Source organism: Oncorhynchus mykiss, chromosome 10 (genome assembly GCF_013265735.2).
Source record: "Oncorhynchus mykiss isolate Arlee chromosome 10, USDA_OmykA_1.1, whole genome shotgun sequence".
NCBI lineage: Eukaryota > Metazoa > Chordata > Actinopteri > Salmoniformes > Salmonidae > Oncorhynchus > Oncorhynchus mykiss.
Genome location: NC_048574.1, coordinates 5,480,502 through 5,499,716, shown reverse-complemented (window position 1 = coordinate 5,499,716; position 19,215 = coordinate 5,480,502). Strand labels below are relative to the sequence as shown.

At 46.5% G+C, this 19,215-nt stretch overlaps 1 protein-coding gene and 1 non-coding gene across 6 annotated transcripts; one reads left to right on the top strand and one right to left on the bottom strand.

Moving 5' to 3' along the window:
• The first annotated feature begins 343 nt into the window (after positions 1-343).
• On the top strand, positions 344-17,522 carry LOC110534826 (SUMO-specific isopeptidase USPL1). Of its 5 annotated transcripts, XM_036989534.1 has the most exons (11): positions 344-503; positions 847-1,026; positions 1,903-2,025; positions 2,715-3,854; positions 4,023-4,827; positions 5,105-5,215; positions 7,262-7,397; positions 11,151-11,276; positions 13,562-13,722; positions 14,191-17,060; positions 17,151-17,522. In XM_036989534.1, the coding sequence occupies exons 2-10, from the start codon at positions 967-969 to the stop codon at positions 16,497-16,499; spliced, it is 4,971 nt and encodes a 1,656-aa protein (XP_036845429.1). In that variant the 5' UTR covers positions 344-503; positions 847-966; the 3' UTR covers positions 16,500-17,060; positions 17,151-17,522. The 5 variants fall into 5 exon arrangements, with proteins under 5 accessions (XP_036845429.1, XP_036845425.1, XP_036845427.1 ...); XM_036989530.1 differs by having other exon boundaries at positions 2,715-4,827; XM_036989532.1 differs by having other exon boundaries at positions 2,715-4,827; positions 14,191-17,080; positions 17,181-17,522.
• A 987-nt stretch (positions 17,523-18,509) lies between these two features.
• trnae-uuc lies at positions 18,510-18,581 on the bottom strand. The gene has a single exon. It is a non-coding gene; the product is annotated as a tRNA-Glu (tRNA).
• Positions 18,582-19,215: the final 634 nt, after the last annotated feature.

Below are 19,215 nucleotides of genomic sequence, written 5' to 3'. Positions count from 1 at the left end.
CACATTATGAATAAGCATATTATCTTATATTATCATCAAATGTATTCAATTGATTAGATTTCATTATTATTATTATTATTATTATTAAATACAAAGCCCTCATCACACCAGTCAGGTCAGTGGTACTCTGGGCTATATTACCGGCTAGCTAGCAAAACATATAATTTTTCAGAATCTCTAGGCCTTCACAGTGTCTGTGTGTCGCAGCTACTTGCTTCTGCTGTTCTTTCTCGATTTGAATCACATTGTACCAAGTAGAGACAATAAGGTGTAATACATTTATCTGACCAGTGGGAGGCGGTACAACAACGGCTTGTTTCCTCGTTCGAAAGGGGGAAGGTCAAGTTTGCTACACAAACCGGCGTCAAGCCCCCAACCGGAAACAGGAAGTTTCGACCACGATACAGGGATGCGAATGGAAAGCCACACACCACCGGCAAGAGTTGATGAATTATCGTGATTACCATCGTCTCTAAATTGAATCGAGTATGCTCTTTAGCGAGGTAGGTAAAAAATAATAGCCAGGTTTGAGGTCCAGCAGCGCATTCTCGAACTACTCGGTAGCTAGCTACGGTTAGCTTGCATTGCTAATAAGCTAGCTAATCACCACCACCTTAGATTAGCAAGCTAGCTAACGTTGGTATTTTTTATATATTTTTTGTGTTACGAGTTTCATACGGTATCACAGTAGCAATTGGATCCATGTATAATCATATGAACTGTATTTTGACATTATTATTAACAATTGTGGACGTACCTAACGTTAAGCCGTTAGCGTGCGATCCAAACGTAATGCCAACGTTTTGTTACGTTAACTCTGCCAATGTGCTGTTCCCCCCCCCGTAGCCCTTCATGCGGAGGAGGTGAGCCTGGTTGGCCACAGGGATATGGTAATGTATAGTAACTAGCGCTGGACACAGACAGCACTGGACACAACAACAACAAGGAACAGCAGATTTGCCTGTGATGAGTTGCGAAGGCACTGGTTTGGGGGCCCCGGGCCCACTTGCAGGGTATTGGGAAAAAGTCAGTCGAACTCATTTGTCTTCCTCTCCTCTACCCTTGCTGTCACTTGTGCAAAGCTATTTTGGGTTTAAGGATTTATATTGGGTATAATCTCCTTATTGTATCCAAATCAAAATCCAACAAAAGAATATACTCAATGAAAATCGGAAATCTTTGCTTTTAAAAGGCGAAACGTTTGTGTGGATGTTTTTTTGAGGCTTACATCAATTGATATGCCGTCTGGTACATTGCACATAATGCATGTCCCTGTGAACTCCGACTCAAATCAATGAACTTCATTATGATTGGACTGGACTCTGTAATATTCGGCTCTGATACTTTGATACTCGCTCTAACAAACTCAATGATCCTGTGTACTCTGACCTGATACTCCAGTGTACTATATGACATTGACATATTATCTAAATATCTTATAATCAATGACAGTGTATTCGATACACTTAAACAGGGGTGGGAAACTCCAGTCCTCCAGGGCCTGATTGGGGGTGTTACGCTCTTTCTCCATCCCTAGCAAACACAGCTGGTTAATCACATTGTATTCTAAACTGAAGATCATGATTAGGTGATTATTGGAGTCAGGTGTGTTAGCAAGGGGGATGGGGGGCAAAACTGTGACACCTATCAGGCCCTCGAGGACTGGAATTACCCACTTCTGCACTAAAGCACTGAATTATATTTAGAAAGATATCCAATGATATTCCATGTTTACTCAATGATACTGTGCGATACTCAACTGTTCTCAATTATGCTGTACGATGCCCTGTGATGTTTTACGGTGTGTTGTCTCCTAGGCAACAAAGCTGCCCTCCCTCCTGCTGATATCGATCAAGTTATTAACATGTTCTTTGTTGTCATAATGATTGGTCCCTCCTGCAGATCCAGGAGCGCTCAGCCTCGTTGGAGACCTGTCCGTGGTGTGCTGCTAAAGGGCAGACTCGGGCTCTTCGTTCCTATAGGATCAGCATCCAGGAGGTCATCACCCTCTGCACTGACCCACAGGTAGGCTAACGCGAACACAATCAGCACGACATCAACAAAAACAGTGGGATATTTCACAAAGCAGGGCCAATGAGTGTGGATCAAAGACACACGTTTTAATAGTTTGTCTGAAACAAGATGCCCGTTTTTTAGTAGTTTCCTGTAAAAACATTGTTTCAGTGTCTGGGTTGGCTTTTGTTGTCTGGCGTAGTGGCAGTATTACGAGGATCTTAAGGCATGGGTGAATTCTGTTACTGTTGGTAGTAAATACAGTCAGACACTTTCCTCCTGCTAAAGTGTCCTTTCACTGTCCTCCGGCTAAAGGGTCCTTTCACTGTCCTCCTGCTAAAGTGTCCTTTCACTGTCCTCCTGCTAAAGTGTCCTTTCACTGTCCTCCTGCTAAAGTGTCCTTTCACTGTCCTCCTGCTAACGTGTCCTTTCACTGTCCTCCGAGCTAAAGTGTCCATTCACTGTCCTCCTGCTAAAGTGTCCTTTCACTGTGCTACGTTATAGAGTGGATGTTGTCCTTGGCCTCACCTTGAAAAGAAAGAGTGAATACAAGTTTCTAGGCTGACGTTTCCCAGATAGTTTCCCGGTTATAATAATTTATTTGTTCTTGCCAGGCCTTAAATAACAATTTTGTTCTTAATTGACTAGCCTGTTTTTAAATAAACCTACCCATCTAAATAACCTCTGGCCTCCGCCCACAGTGCCTGTTTCCCCTGGTCTCCCAGCCTTTGGAAGATGTCCTGGCCAGCCTCATACCCCCTCTATCCCAAACACAGACGGGGAGGAAGAGGAAGAGTCCCAGTGGGTTGGAAAACGGAGACTCTGTATCTTCCCCCAAAAGCGCACGATCGGAGGAGGCCGTGTCACAGAATGAGAGTCGCCCAGTCGTCAGGATCACCAGCTCCAAACTCAATGAGGAAGACTGCTTTCATAAGACGAAGCACACAACACCAGTACAGAAGGAGAGAATCGGCCTATCAGAACCCACAGACATGGAGCTGGTGGATAAAACCCTCAACTATCCACTTCCTGAGAGGGGAGGGGCCAATGGATACCACAAGGATTCTGATTGGCCGATACCAGAGGAAATGGACCAAAAAGTCCTAGATGAGGGAGAAGATGGTGTCTTTCTCCCAGCGAAGGGTACACCTACTTTAGACAAGGGGTTGCCTCTCCCAGAGAAGACTGTACCTACGTCACAACTTGCACTGTCTTTTGTAGACGCTGAGCCTGTACCAAAGGAGGTTATCTGTCCCTTAGACGAGGCTGTTTCTGCCCCAGAGAAGATTTTACCTCCCGTACACTTGGCTGTTTCTGCCCCAGAGAAGAATGTGGCTGCTCCAGTTTTGGCTCCACGGGTAACTGTCCCTAATTTACAGGACACCGTCCGTCTCCTAGAGGCTCTGATTGACCCAGGGGAGGCTGTCTCTCTGCTAGAGGAGGCTCAACCTGTCCCAGGGGAGGCTGTCTCTCTGCTAGAGGAGGCTCCACCTGTCCCAGGGGAGGCTGTCTCTCTGCTAGAGGAGGCTCTGATTGCCCCAGGGGAGGCTGTCTCTCTGCTAGAGGAGGCCCTACCTGTCCCAGGGGAGGCTGTTTCTCTGCTAGAGGAGGCTCTACCTGTCCCAGGGGAGGCTGTCTCTCTGCTAGAGGAGGCTCTGATTGCCCCAGGGGAGGCTGTCTCTCTGCTAGAGGAGGCCCTAAAAGTCCCAGGGGAGGCTGTTTCTCTGCTAGAGGAGGCTCTACCTGTCCCAGGGGAGGCTGTCTCTCTGCTAGAGGAGGCTCTGATTGCCCCAGGGGAGGCTGTCTCTCTGCTAGAGGAGGCTCTACCTGTCCCAGGGGAGGCTGTCTCTCTGCTAGAGGAGGCTCTGATTGCCCCAGGGGAGGCTGTCTCTCTGCTAGAGGAGGCCCTAAAAGTCCCAGGGGAGGCTGTTTCTCTGCTAGAGGAGGCTCTGATTGCCCCAGGGGAGGCTGTCTCTCTGCTAGAGGAGGCTCTACCTGTCCCAGGGGAGTCTGTCTCTGCCATGGAGAAAGATGCGGGGGGAAATGAGCCTGTTCCTACCGTGGAGGCTGTCCTGGTCTTGCAGGAGGCTCTAACTGTCTTAGAAGAGGCTCCACCTGGCATGAAGGAGGGGCTAAGTGTTTTACAGAAAGAGGAGGAGGAAGAATTGGTTCTAATCGCCTTGGAGAAGGAGGAAGAAGTTGCTGCACTTGTGGCCTTGGAGGCTGTGTCTATACCTGCCATGATTGAGGTTATCCCTGCTTTAGAGAAAGATGAGGAGGATCTGCCTGTCTTTGACGAGGAAGAGAAGATACAGGATGAAGAGCGCCCCCCGCAGGGGGTCTGTAGACCCTGCAGTGTGGACCTCAGTCAGAGCAAAGTGCACGATGGTGTGGAAGATGACGGTCCTATCAGAGCTGGAAGAAGAGCTCACAACGCCCAACAACTAAGCGACGAGGACGAGGAACAGGAAGTAAGCGTCAAAGAGGAAGTGGAAGTCCTGACACCGCCGTCGAAAAAGAAAAGGGGCCGGCCAAGAAAGATGATTAAATACACGCAGGAAGTGTTGCCCGACTTCGACCCGGGACTGATCTCGACGGGGGAGTTGGTCCCAGTTCCCGGACCTCACCTGTTCTGGAAGAATGAGCACGGTCTGGGTTGGCTGGACACCTTGCTGGTGGCGCTGGTCCACTGTCGCACCCTGAGGGACAGACGACCCATCAAGAGGCCCGCTGTGGGTCAACCGGTCTGGGATCTGTGTGAGAGGTACGACCGAGCCTGTAGTCTCAGCACAGCCTACCAACACACTGGCGCAGGTGGGTGGACATGTCTATTTGTATTGATGTACCACATTGGCAGCTAAGAGCTGAATATCTATTTGAGACAGAATGTATTCGTACACTCTCTTGCTCTTATCCAATACAGCTGCCCGTCAACAGGATCTCTTGTGTATTCTTCTCTCTTTGCCATTGGGCAGCATTTTCCACTTTCCAGAGAAGTCCTAAACAAGTGGGTTTTTTTTTTGTTGGTCCTACATGAATGTTTTTACACCTGATGTGAGTCCTTCTCCCCCCGTCTCTCACCTCTCTCCAGATGGTGTCGTCCGAGTGCCCTCCGCCGTGGCACAGAGGGTCCAGACCGAGATGCAGGCCATCAGGATGGCCATCTTTAAACTGCTGGAGCCTCTGCTGAAATGTAAACTGGGTAAGAATCTGCGTGCATAGGTTTTTAAGAAATGGTTGGTGTCCCATTTACGCCAGAGGTCTGTATATAATGACAAGATGCTCGTCTCCTTCACTCCTCTGTCCTGTGCACCTTCTCATTTACACCAGAGGTTTGTATATAATGACAAGATGCTCGTCTCCTTCACTCCTCTGTGCTGTGCACCTTCTCATTTACACCAGAGATCTGTATATAATGACAAGATGCTCGTCTCCTTCACTCCTCTGTCCTGAGCACCTTCCCATTTACAACAGAGATCTGTATATAATGACAAGATGCTCGTCTCCTTCACTCCTCTGTCCTGAGCACCTTCCCATTTACACCAGAGGTCTGTATATAATGACAAGATGCTCGTCTCCTTCACTCCTCTGTCCTGAGCACCTTCCCATTTACACCAGAGGTCTGTATATAATGACAAGATGCTTGTCTCCTTCACTCCTCTGTCCTGTGCACCTTCTCATTTACACCAGAGGTCTGTATATAATGACAAGATGCTCATCTCCTTCACTCCTCTGTCCTGAGCACCTTCTCATTTACACCAGAGGTCTGTATATAATGACAAGATGCTTGTCTCCTTCACTCCTCTGTCCTGAGCACCTTCTCATTTACACCAGAGGTCTGTATGCTCTCGAGCGGCTAGATGTTCTTGGTTGTTTATAAAACCCTCTTAGGCCTCACTCCCCTCTATCTGAGATATCTACTGCAGCCCTCATCCTCCACATACAACACCCGTTCTGCCAGTCACATTCTGTTAAATGTCCCCAAAGCACACACATCCCTGGGTCGCTCCTCTTTTCAGTTCGCGGCAGGAAGCGACTGGAACGAGCTGCAACAAACACTCAAACTGGACAGTTTGATCTCAATCTCTTCATTCAAAGACTCAATCATGGACACTCTGACCATGTTGTTGTCATGTGTTGATACCATGTTGTCATGTTGCGCCGCTATCATGTTGTCATGTGTTGATACCATGTTGTCATGTGTTGATACCATGTTGTCATGTTGTGCTGCTACCATGTTGTCATGTGTTGATACCATGTTATCATGTTGTGCTGCTACCATGTTGTCATGTGTTGATACCATGTTGTCATGTGTTGATACCATGTTGTCATGTTGTGCTGCTACCATGTTGTCATGTGTTGATACCATGTTGTCATGTTGTGCTGCTACCATGTCATGTGTTGATACCATGTTGTCATGTTGTGCTGCTACCATGTTGTCATGTTGTGTTGATACCATGTTGTCATGTGTTGATACCATGTTGTCATGTTGTGCTGCTACCATGTTGTCATGTGTTGATACCATGTTGATATGTTGCTACCATGTTGTTGTCATGTTGTGCTGCTATCATGTTGTCATGTGTTGATACCATGTTGTCATGTTGCGCGGCTATCATGTTGTCATGTGTTGATACCATGTTGTCATGTGTTGCTACCATGTTGTCATGTTGCGCCGCTATCATGTTGTCATGTGTTGATACCCTGTTGTCATGTGTTGCTACCATGCTGTGTGTGACATTAACTTCAGTGTGTTGTATTGAGTAGAGGTGTGAAGATCAGGGGTTTGTGTAGCACATGTGCAGAGCCTATAGAAAACCGGAACAGGCGACCTGGAGAGGAGGGCCCTGTGGTATCACCATACTACTTGGTGTCGTGATACTTGGCCTGATATCGGTAGTAAAATGTTGGTATTGTGATACTTGGCCTGATATCGTTAGCAAAATGTTGGTATCGTGATACTTGGCCTGATATCGTTAGCAAAATGTTGTTATTGTGATACTTTGCCTGATATCGTTAGTAAGATGTTGTTATTGTGATACTTTGCCTGATATCGTTAGAGATAGTTTATTTTGGTCCCTCAGTCAGCATCCCCGATCTGAACCTCTTCCAGGAGATATGTCTCAACCATGTCTTACCTTCATGACTAACACACACAGTCCCTAACATTACCATCGATTCCAGATGGACCTGATTTTTACCTCACCCTGACCTCACCCTGACCTCTGCTGTGTTGTCTGCTCTCCTGCAGGTCAGAATGAGAGGCTGGTTTTCGTCCTGCCGCTCCTCCTCGGGGCTGACTCCTGGGCCGAACGTCTCTTCCAGCATGAGTATGACTGGCAGTTTCAGTGTAACTCATCAACTTGCCAGCACGCCACCAAAACCAAGTAAGAGTCGTCTTTAACTTGTTGGGGACAGTTTTCTGGACCGAGATTATGCTGCATGTGGGTACGCAGACCAGCGAAACACCACGACCCCTCGTGAATATGGGGAGCTGTGTCTCTCTGTTGAACTGGTCTTTTGAATGGCAACGACAAGGAGGTAAATGTTGACAGAAACGGGAGTGTACAAGGCAATGTCAGAGACACTGACCGACTCAACGGGACCAGAGGAGGGGTGTTAGTGGTGCTGTCAGCTGTTTGTTCACCCTGCAACCACCCAACTATATAGTGAAAATCTGAGGCCCTCACCTGACCCCCAACCCACTAATATAGAAAATACACTGTAGGCTACAGTCAGACGACAGACCACATTTTTTTAATATATATTTTTTAACAGACCTTGGGTACAGGATTTATATGGAAGGATTAGGATATGTTTTCACTTATAATTTCCAATATTTTGGTAGGCTATTTACGTTTCTGATATTTCGGTAGGCTATTACGAGAGCTTGGGACTGTACCGTTCTATCTGCGTTTTTGTGAAAATGTATTTATTGACCTGGCCTCCTCCTGTTCAATGGCTTCTACCTGTACAGGGCATTCAGAAAGTATTCACACCACTTGATTTTTTTTCCACATTTTGCGTTAAAGCCTAACTTAACTTTACTTAAGCCTTATTCAATAAATATCCTAATCAATCTACACATATAATGACAAAACAAAACATGTTTTTATTAATTTGCAAAAATGTCTAAAAACATATCTCCATTACTCCATTACATAAGTATTCAGAACCTTTACTCAGTACTTTGTTGAAACGCCTTTGTCAGTGATTACAGCCTCAAGTCTTCTTGGGTATGACTCTACAAGCTTGGCACACCTGTATTTGGGGAGTTTCTCCCCCATTCTTCTCTGCAGATCCTCTCAAGCTCTGTCAGGTTGGATGGGGAGCGTCGCTGCACAGCTATTTTCAGGTCTCTCCAGAGATGTTAGATCAGGTTCAAGTCTGGGCTCTGGCTGGGACACTCAAGGACATTCAGAGACTTGTCCTGTAGCCACTCCTGTGTTGTCTTGGCTGTGTGCTTAAGGTTGTTGTTCTGTTGGAAGGTGAACCCTCACCCCAGTCTGAGGTCCTGAGCACTCTGGAGCAGGTTTTCATCAAGGATCTCTCTGTGTTTAGCTTCGTTCATCTTTCCCTCGATCCTGACTAGTCTCCCAGTCCCTGACACTGAAAAACATGCCCACAGCATGATGCTGCCACCACCATGCTTCACTGTAGGGATGTTGCCAGGTTTCCTCCAGATGTGATGCTTAGCATTCAGGCCAAAGAGTTCAATCTTGGTTTCATCAGTCCAGAGAATCTTGTTTCTCGTGGCCTGAGAGTCCTTTAGGGGCCTTTTGGCAAACTCCAAGTGGGCTGTCATGTGCTTTTTACTGAGGACTGGCTTCCGTCTGGCCACTCTACCATAAAGGCCTGATTGGTGGAGTGCTGCAGAGATGGTCCTTCTGGAAGGTTCTCCCATCGCCACAGAGGAACGCTAGAGCTCTGTCAGAGTGACCATTGGGTTCTTGGTCACCTCCCTGACCAAGGCCCTTCTCCCCTGATTGCTCAGTTTGGCCGGGCGGCCAGCTCTAGGAAGAGTCTTGGTGGTTCACAACTTCTTCCATTTAAGAATGATGGAGGCCACTGTGTTCTTGGGGACCTTCAATGCTGCATAAATGTTTTGGTACCCTTCCCCAAATCTGTACTGACAATTTTTTTCGACCTCATGGCTTGGTTTTTGCTCTGACATGCACTGTCAACTGTGGGACCTTATATAGACAGGTGTGTACCTTTTCTAAATCATGTCCAATTAGTTGAATTTACCACAAGTGGACTCTAATCAAGTTGTAGAAACATCTCATGGATGATCAATGGAAACAGGATGCACCTGAGCTCAATTTCGAGTCTCACAGTCTGAATATTTATGTAAATGAGTAAGAAAAGATATTTCTTTTTTTTTTTTAATACATTTGCAAAACAAACATTTAAATACATGTAGATTGATGAGGGAAAACATGTATTTAATAAATTGTAGAATAAGGCTGTAATGTAACAAAATGTGGGAAAAGGTCAAGGGGTCTGAATACTTTTCAAATTCCCTGTATACTACTCTAAATACCCCAATTCATGTTAAGTTCAAAAGAATACAAGATAATAAAAAATACACAATTTTAAACCAATAAGGGTTTGGAAATTTAAAGACAATTTCACATTTTCAAAAAGATGATTGAGTCAACTGTCTAGTTGGATACATGCAGCTTCTATTCTGTTATTACATGTTGCCCTAGAGGACTAAATCAACCTTTGCTCACCAGAATGTCATTCATCGATAGAATGAATGATTCAATCTGGTTGACATCAAAACTTTTCTGTCATTTCTGCTTCTTTCGCAGAGCAAAGACATTTAGGCACCGGGGAGAAAATGCAATTAACCCTCGCCCAAAAACGGGAAAGATGTTCAGTTTGACTGGTTGTAAGGAAATAGAAACCTGTAAAAATGACCCAACATGTTTCTGATGAGATTTCAGTTCGTCTTGGTTGCATATTTTATGTTGCTGTTATGATGCTGATAAAGACAGTATTTCAACCACAGTTAGGGACCGTCTGTAGAGGTGCTGTCTTTATCAGCATCATGACAGCTGATAGTATTTCAACCACAGTTAGGGACCGTCTGCTGTCATGATGCTGATAAAGACAGCACCTCTACAGACGGTCCCTAACTGTGGTTGAAATACTATCAGCTGTCATGATGCTGATAAAGACAGCACCTCTACAGACGGTATCTAAATGCCATTCACAATCTCTCAAGATGCTGAAAGAAAGAAATCCTATTTCTTCTGTTCCTGAGTCAAAATGTAGTCTACGTTTGGTGTATCATTTTACTGTAGTAATTAATTGTGCAGGAGTTAATATTAACCACGTCAACAAATCTTTTCCCAAACACGGAATGTAGCCGTAGCGTAGCCGTAATGTAGCCGTAGCGTAGCCGTAATGTAGCCGTAGCGTAGCCGTAATGTAGCCGTAGCGTAGCCGTAGGGTAGCCGTAGGGTAGCTGTAGCGTAGCCGTAATGTAGCCGTAGCGTAGCCGTAGCGTAGCCGTAGCGTAGCCGTAATGTAGCCGTAGCGTAGCCGTAGCGTAGCCGTAAAGTAGCCGTAAAGTAGCCGTAGCGTAGCCGGGCACTGCTATCATCCTCTTTAACCACGTTAATAAATCTTTTCCCAACGTTACTTTTCCTCCCTTCTCTTTATATTCAACTCTCCATTTTGCAGCTTGTCTCTAACAGAATTAAACGCTGACATGGTCTTTTTTCCCACCAAGGATCAACGGTAACTTTCTCTGCCCGTTCCTGAAAGCTTTGGGCGATTTGGCGTGTCGGCTATTTGGTGCAGTTAGGCCCTATAAAGCTTAGATTTACACACTGACGCCAGATAGTGAAAGATAAACCTCGATGTAGCCTCTCGATATAAAAATGTACAATAATTATATTTTAAGGAATTGTTTTCTCTTTCTTTATCATTTATTCAACCCGTCGGCTCTTCATCCACACAGTATTTAATCGCCCTAAACCCTCCCACCCCGCAGATATAACCGCAGTTTGAGTCAACACACACACACACACACACACACACACACAGGAAGTCAACCCACACATCACTGGTGTGTGTCATTGTTCAGATGAAGAAACACAAACTATGAAATGTGTTTTTCTTTTCAGATGTAACAAGACCCTCACCACTTTCACCAAGGTGGTTTCTGATTGGCACCCTCTTAATGCTGGCAACCAATCACGTTGCAGCAAGTGTAATAAGATGAAGCAAGCCAGGATGTTGGTGCTGGAGAGGTGAGGGCTCGACCTTTAACCTTTTCATACCTGGTGTGGATCTCAACCAGGGATTGAGGGTCAATTTCCGTTTTCAATCCAGGAAGTAAATTAAATTCAAATGTATATTTCCACACTTGAAAAGTCCTCATAGAAAAACAATGTGGAACTTTCAATTCAGTGGAGGAGAATTACATTGTCTCTGTTCTCTCTCTGTCTATTGTCTCGGGTCAGTGGAGGAGAATTACATTGACCCCCCCAAAACCCTGACCATAACAGTCCAGTGGATTCTTCTCAGGAACTTCCCAGGAAGTCTATTTTCTCTGTTCTCTCTCTATTCTCTCTGTCTCTCTTCTCTCTCCGTGTCTATTGTCTCTCCTCTCTCTCCGTGTCTATTGTCTCCTCTCTCCGTGTCTATTGTCTCCTCTCTCCGTGTCTATTGTCTCTCCTCTCTCTACGTGTCTATTGTCTCCTCTCTCCGTGTCTATTGTCTCTCCTCTCTCTCTGTGTCTATTGTCTCTCCTCTCTCTCCGTGTCTATTGTCTCCTCTCTCCGTGTCTATTGTCTCTCTTCTCTCTCCGTGTCTATTGTCTCTCTTCTCTCTCCGTGTCTATTGTCTTCTCTCTCCGTGTCTATTGTCTGTCTTCTCTCTCCGTGTCTATTGTCTCTCTTCTCTCTCCGTGTCTATTGTCTCTCTTCTCTCTCCGTGTCTATTGTCTCTCTTCTCTCTCCGTGTCTATTGTCTCCTCTCTCCGTGTCTATTGTCTCCTCTCTCCGTGTCTATTGTCTCCTCTCTCCGTGTCTATTGTCTCTCTTCTCTCTCCGTGTCTATTGTCTCTCTTCTCTCTCCGTGTCTATTGTCTCTCCTCTCTCTACGTGTCTATTGTCTCTCCTCTCTCTACGCGTCTATTGTCTCCTCTCTCCGTGTCTATTGTCTCTCCTCTCTCTCCGTGTCTATTGTCTTCTCTCTCCGTGTCTATTGTCTGTCTTCTCTCTCCGTGTCTATTGTCTCTCTTCTCTCTCCGTGTCTATTGTCTCTCTTCTCTCTCCGTGTCTATTGTCTCTCTTCTCTCTCCGTGTCTATTGTCTCCTCTCTCCGTGTCTATTGTCTCCTCTCTCCGTGTCTATTGTCTCTCTTCTCTCTCCGTGTCTATTGTCTCTCTTCTCTCTCCGTGTCTATTGTCTCTCTTCTCTCTCCGTGTCTATTGTCTCCTCTCTCTACGTGTCTATTGTCTCTCCTCTCTCTATGCGTCTATTGTCTCCTCTCTCCGTGTCTATTGTCTCTCCTCTCTCTCTGTGTCTATTGTCTCTCCTCTCTCTCCGTGTCTATTGTCTCCTCTCTCCATGTCTATTGTCTCCTCTCTCCATGTCTATTGTCTCTCTTCTCTCTCCGTGTCTATTGTCTCTCTTCTCTCTCCGTGTCTATTGTCTCCTCTCTCCGTGTCTATTGTCTCCTCTCTCCGTGTCTATTGTCTCCTCTCTCCGTGTCTATTGTCTCTCTTCTCTCTCCGTGTCTATTGTCTCTCTTCTCTCTCCGTGTCTATTGTCTCTCTTCTCTCTCCGTGTCTATTGTCTCCTCTCTCTACGTGTCTATTGTCTCTCCTCTCTCTACGCGTCTATTGTCTCCTCTCTCCGTGTCTATTGTCTCTCCTCTCTCTCCGTGTCTATTGTCTTCTCTCTCCGTGTCTATTGTCTCTCTTCTCTCTCCGTGTCTATTGTCTCTCTTCTCTCTCCGTGTCTATTGTCTCCTCTCTCTACGTGTCTATTGTCTCTCCTCTCTCTACGCGTCTATTGTCTCCTCTCTCCGTGTCTATTGTCTCTCCTCTCTCTCCGTGTCTATTGTCTTCTCTCTCCGTGTCTATTGTCTCTGGTCTCTCTCTGTGTCTATTGTCTCTGGTCTCTCTCTGTGTCTATTGTCTCTCTTCTCTTTCCGTGTCTATTGTCTCCTCTTTCCGTGTCTATTGTCTCCTCTTTCCGTGTCTATTGTCTCCTCTCTCCGTGTCTATTGTCTCCTCTTTCCGTGTCTATTGTCTCCTCTTTCCGTGTCTATTGTCTCCTCTCTCTGTGTCTATTGTCTCCTCTTTCCGTGTCTATTGTCTCCTCTTTCCGTGTCTATTGTCTCCTCTTTCCGTGTCTATTGTCTCCTCTTTCCGTGTCTATTGTCTCTGGTCTCTCTCCGTGTCTGTTCTCTCTGGTCTCTCTCTGTTCCTTTACCTATTTATTCAGTTAGTGCACATGGAGGAGGAGAAGAGAAGAGTGTTGTCTCTACTTCTGTTTCCCGACATTTCCTGTGTCGTTTCTTCCAGGCTGTCTCCTGTGTTTGTGCTACACTTTGCGGAAGGTCTCCCTGACAACGACCTCAGCGCGTACTCCTTCACCTTCCAGCAGCAGAGATACTCCATCACCACAGTCCTGCAGTACGACCAGCCGCTCAACCACCTGGTCAGCTGGATACGCATCCCTGACGGTCCGTTGGTATTTAATTTATTAAATTTAATGTCTGTTTCAACTCAATTCAGGTACAACTTGTATTTGTCCCCTCGGGCGATTCCTTACTTAGTATCGTCGTCGTTGTTGTTGTTGTTGTTGTTGTTGTTTACTGGTCACTGAGTGAATTTTATTCATTTTTATTCATACTTCCATTATCAATGGATATAAATAAATCTAGATTTTTAGAAGTGAAAAGTCAGTCTGTCCAATAATGTGTCTCGTTTATAAAGTGCCAATCGGTAGGACTCTTTACGTTGTGTTGGGGGTAACTCTATAAAAGACAACGGACAGCGCACCAGAAATACCTTCAATAATAATCCATTTATTTATCACAAGGATTCAGCACTTTCCTGCTACTGAAGAATGAGAAGGGAGCATGTTAACCATTCCTCTGTGACTAGTAACTGTGTATAAAACCCATTCCTAACCTTCTCTCTTCCAACAGGATCATGGTTAGAGTTCGACGACCTGAAGCATCCTGACTGTGTCTCGCACACCCAGCTGGCTGTCCCGCCTAGAGAGATCCATGTTGTCTTCTGGGAGTTGGAGACAGACCGACCGGACGACCCACAGACACCCTGCTCTTCTCCTCCCGAAAACCTGACGAGCACTTCCCTGATACAGAAAGAACCTCACCTGGCCAAGATCTCTGTCGTTAATGAATCTCTAGACCTTTCTCAGCCGGTCTCTGCCGACGTTGACATGGACGCCACCATAACGGCTGACTACATAGATAACAATATGGACACCACATTAAGGAGTAACTCTCCCATCATCGTCGGTTCCACCTCCATGCTGGCTGATGTACCGTTCCAGTCCTGGTCTCACGACCTCTCTTCTCACGACCTCTCTTCTCTCCCCCTCCCTCTCAATGACACGGCCGTTGTCGAGGCGCTGACGGTGTCTGACAACGCCGATAATGACGACATGGACACCACGGTAACAGCCGGTGACCCGTCCATCGGTTCTGCCACGCTGCTCGACACCTTCGAAGGCCTCTCCCACGATGACGTCGTCACCCTGACGCTCGTAGAGGTCAAAATGGACTCCGAGAGCAGGCCGTTGGACGACGGCACCCCGGCTCCCAAACAAAATGGAAGAGACGTCTGCTTTCTCTCGGCTCCTAGATCCGAGACCCCCCCACTTGCCCATGAAATACCCACTGAATCTGAAACGCACTCTGAAACAGACGATGAAGACCTCACTGAAAGGCCAACGTCTCCCGATACGGCCAGTGAGTTTCTCCCTGACAGCAGTGACGTTCCGTCAGAGACCGACTCTGAAGGACTCACTCCTAGTCCTCCCAGGATCAGGAGAAGCAGCAATAGACCTAAAAAGGCGTCCATCGCTCCAGTTGCTGCTGCAGCTAAGGTGGTCACAACAACAACAACAACAACGGCACTTTCTGGAAGCTGTGGTGAAATAATCATGCCCTCCGTTGTGTCTATGATGTCACCATCATATGTGGATCCCAGCCCCACAGCACCAGAGTTCCCTCCCTCTCCCCTGGCCCACCCCAAAACCCCCAACTCTCCGCAGAGCATGCCTGGTCTCCCTCCCCCACCCCACCCCAAAACCCCCAACTCTCCGCAGAGCATGCCTGGTCTCCCTCCCCCACCCCACCCCAAAACCCCCAACTCTCCGCAGAGCACGCCTGGTCTCCCTCCGCCACCGCACCCCAACTCCCACTGGTCGTACCTGCTCAGCCGCCACCCCACCGCCACCCCCACTCCCCCCGGCACCCAGTTACAACCCAGTCAGTTGAACCACTCAACACCCAACCGGTTCCAGCAGCTTTCACAGAGCCGACAGACCCCCAAGATGGCTCCCCCCAACCCAGACACCAGGCTGAAGAAGCCTCCTCCTCTCCCCAAAGCCAGACTCAGTAAGGAGGACAACGAGGCCCTGCCGGTGAAGGCTGCCGAGATGTACGGAGGGTTCCAGGCCAGGAGCAGGAACGTAAATACAAACATAAACAATGTCTCTTCCAAGACTTCACCTCCAACCCAGCTCCTCTCTCAAAGAATTGACCCTCAAAATGGCATCTGGAAGACACCAAGTCAGCCTGGCGCCTTCGCCTCGCGAAAACCCCCTATCGACAACACTGCTGCAGCATATCCTATCATGACCTCACTTCCTTCTTCTCCGGGAGTCATGGAGCTCCATAAAAACTCTTCCTCCAGGAATCAAGGCCCCGGTGGCCAGGTCTCGAAGGTTCCGGCCGGCCTCAGTGAGACAGAAGCCCTCAGGTACAAGCTGCTGAAGAAGCTGAAAGCCAAGAAGAAGAAACTGGAGAAGCTGAATCAGAAGTTGGGTTTCCAGGCGGCTGCAGTAGGACAGGAAGTGACCCACGGATCAGACTGCGCCGACCTTCGCTCCCCCTCTACTGTTAGCTCCAGTACCTCCGCCTACGACAGCCCCGCCTACGATGAGTTCTTCGCCGACCTTCTGTCGCCCGCGACGACTGCCAGCAATCTATCACCGGACAGCACGGGCTTCCTGGATATGCTCACCACCAATGGGCAAGAAGGGGGAGGGAACTTGGCGTGTGGGGGGAATGCGATTGGTGGAGCCTCACAGGTGATGACCCCTGCGACCTTACAACCGGCCAATCACGGTGTAGTAATGCCACTGCCTGGTCTAGATGGGGCCATCATGACCTCTGGTGAGAACTTCCTTGAGGAGTTCATATCGGGGTCGGCCAATCAGCAGATGGAGACGGAAGCACTCAGTGCTTTCGACCTGTTCTTTTAGGCTTCGTTAACCACAGGTCTAGGATCTGCTATCTGCTTACCAAACCCCTGAGCTTAAACATCGAAAGCTTAGCTCAGATCAGTGGCGACCTCTCGGATGTCTCCCTGGTCAGTATTACAGTATCCTGTTCAACGAAAAATATTCTCATGTCTAATTCGTTGACTAGGTCACTATATAGGAAGTAGAGTTGCCAGTGTAGACGTGGACAGTTGCTAGGAGAAACGACATGCTACTACACCTTTCAGTCGCGTGCGTGCGTGCGTTCTGTTATTTGGTAGCATGTGTCACACAAAGTGGAATCTTAACAGCAAGTCATTTAAAATAAACACTCCCATATCATTCATGTGTTTACTTGTTTCCAAAAGAATGTTGTGAAGTTGAATAGTGGTTTAACGTTGATACTCATTGAAGCTTTGTCCTAAATGCCACCTTATTCCCTATGTACTATATTTTGACCAGGTCCTATAAGGTCCTCAAGTCAAAAAAAAAAAAAAATAATAGACAGATTGAGGCTTTTAAACGAATGTGAAATATAGAGCTTGTTTCAGAGTATTCTGTACGGTTCTGTAAGGTTCTGTACGGTTCTGTACGGTTCTCTAAGGTTCTGTACGGTTCTGTACGGTTCTGTAAGGTTCTGTACGGTTCTGTAAGGTTCTGTAAGGTTCTGTACGGTTCTGTAAGGTTCTGTACGGTTCTCTAAGGTTCTGTACGGTTAATAGGCGAGTGATCTGATCCTGCTTCGGAATGTTCTGGAGAAATCATGATACTGTTTTGCTTTAGTTTGCCTTTTTATTTACATTTTGTCTGAATTTATTTAAAATCCTGAACTAGGATATAAAAGCCTGACAACTAAGGATAAAAAGCTGGGTTCGTGTTTTAGTGGTGGTTGGAACTCTGATCTTGTCCATCGATTTTGTTTTTGAGTGTAATTTTTGTAATACAAAAAGTGACTGTTGTAAAATGTTGTACAGGATTGGATGCTGTATATAATTCTAATAAAATCAAATGTTTTCTTTAAACGGAGGTCTTGTCTGAGCCGGTATCTAATATTTGAGTCTGCTTGATGTATTTTTACACCCCCTGGACAGGATCATTGATGTGGTCTAAAGGCCTTTTCCCTAATCTTATCTTGTTTTTGTTGTATGGTAGCAAGTGGAAAAGAATATACTGTGAATTCTAATAGCCAATCAATCAGGGATACAAAATGCTCAGTGTCACATGACCATACTGTCAGTCTACAGGAAATCACGTCTTGGGGGGGATTTGTGAGAATCAACTAGCCTGGTTCCGGTCTGTTGCCATGGCAAGGAGTGGCGTGATGGCACAAACCGACTGTAGCTTTTTGTAGTTGTGGTCTATAATTACAGGGTGATAAAATGTGTTGACTACTAAATATTATAAATGAATTGGTAAGTAGTTCAACTACCACTTTTTCTGATCATAAAATGAAGCTAAGAGTAGCGTAACTTTAATTTACCAGGTCCGGCTGTTCGACGGTGCTAGGACGCCACCTAGTGGAGAACATGCGGAAGAGCATATCCATTTTCCCCATGCTCGGCTTTTCACTGATTCTACGTAAATCATTTTTATCAGTTGGCGGGATCAATGTTTCATTTAATGTTAGGACATATTCTCATAATAATGTAACAGTCAGTACGAGCTAGACTGATTTATTTAATATTCACTTGACTATCTTGTTTTTTTTCGCGCAGAATACTCGTCGCCAATTGGAACGTGATGGATGCACGCGTCATTGTAGAAATATGTAAGCAAATGCAACTCCGTGCTGAAGCCGTCACTACAGGCCCAGGTTCGACCCCGAGTTGTATCACAACCGACCGACCGTGATCGGGAGTTCCATTAGGCGGCTCACAGTTGGCCCAGCGTCGTCTGGGTTTAGGGGAGGGTTTGTCCGTAATTGTAAAAACAAGATTTTGTTTTTAACTGACTTGCCTAGTTAAATAAATATAAAATATCTATTCAGAAGTAAGAACAGTAACAAAACACTCATTCCCATACCGGGAGTCGAACCCGGGCCGCCTGGGTGAAAACCAGGAATCCTAACCGCTAGACCATATGGGATGCTGCTGTAGTTCTTCGATACAGCAGTGTTCTAATGTTTCCAGAAGAGAAAGGGGAGTTGGTAGGCCTATCAACCACACACACCGGTCCCTTATTAAAAGCCGATTTATGCTTGATCCTTCAATGCGAGAAAGGGGCTCTGTATGGAGGGTGTGGAGTAAATTGCGCCTCTGGAGGTTTGCTGAGGCCAAATCAAGCGCCGTGCATCTCCCAAATGTTGTACCAATGCGCAGGTCTCCCCATAGCCAGAGAAGAAGAGGAACAGAGAGGCCCAACTCGGAGGAAAATCTGTTTCCCTCCAGCAGGTGGCGGTCTTTTCATTGTTTCAGTACACTCGCAAATACGTTTTTATATTGAGGCCATGGCTCATTTGCTATGAGGTTTATTTGATCGAACAGAAGTTTCGTAAAGCTTAAGTTGTTGCGAGTGTACTGGTTCTAATTAGGACACGTGACGTTCCGACAACTTTGAGAGAAAAAAACTTAATAGCGCAGTTGTCTGGAGTTTTCATATTCATGACATGAGGCGAGTAGCATAGCGTCTCTCTCCATTGAATGCAGTGTGAATGCCCTGGTCACTGCAGAGACCGCAGCACAGTAAATGCTGTACTACCGATACATATGACGGATTGATT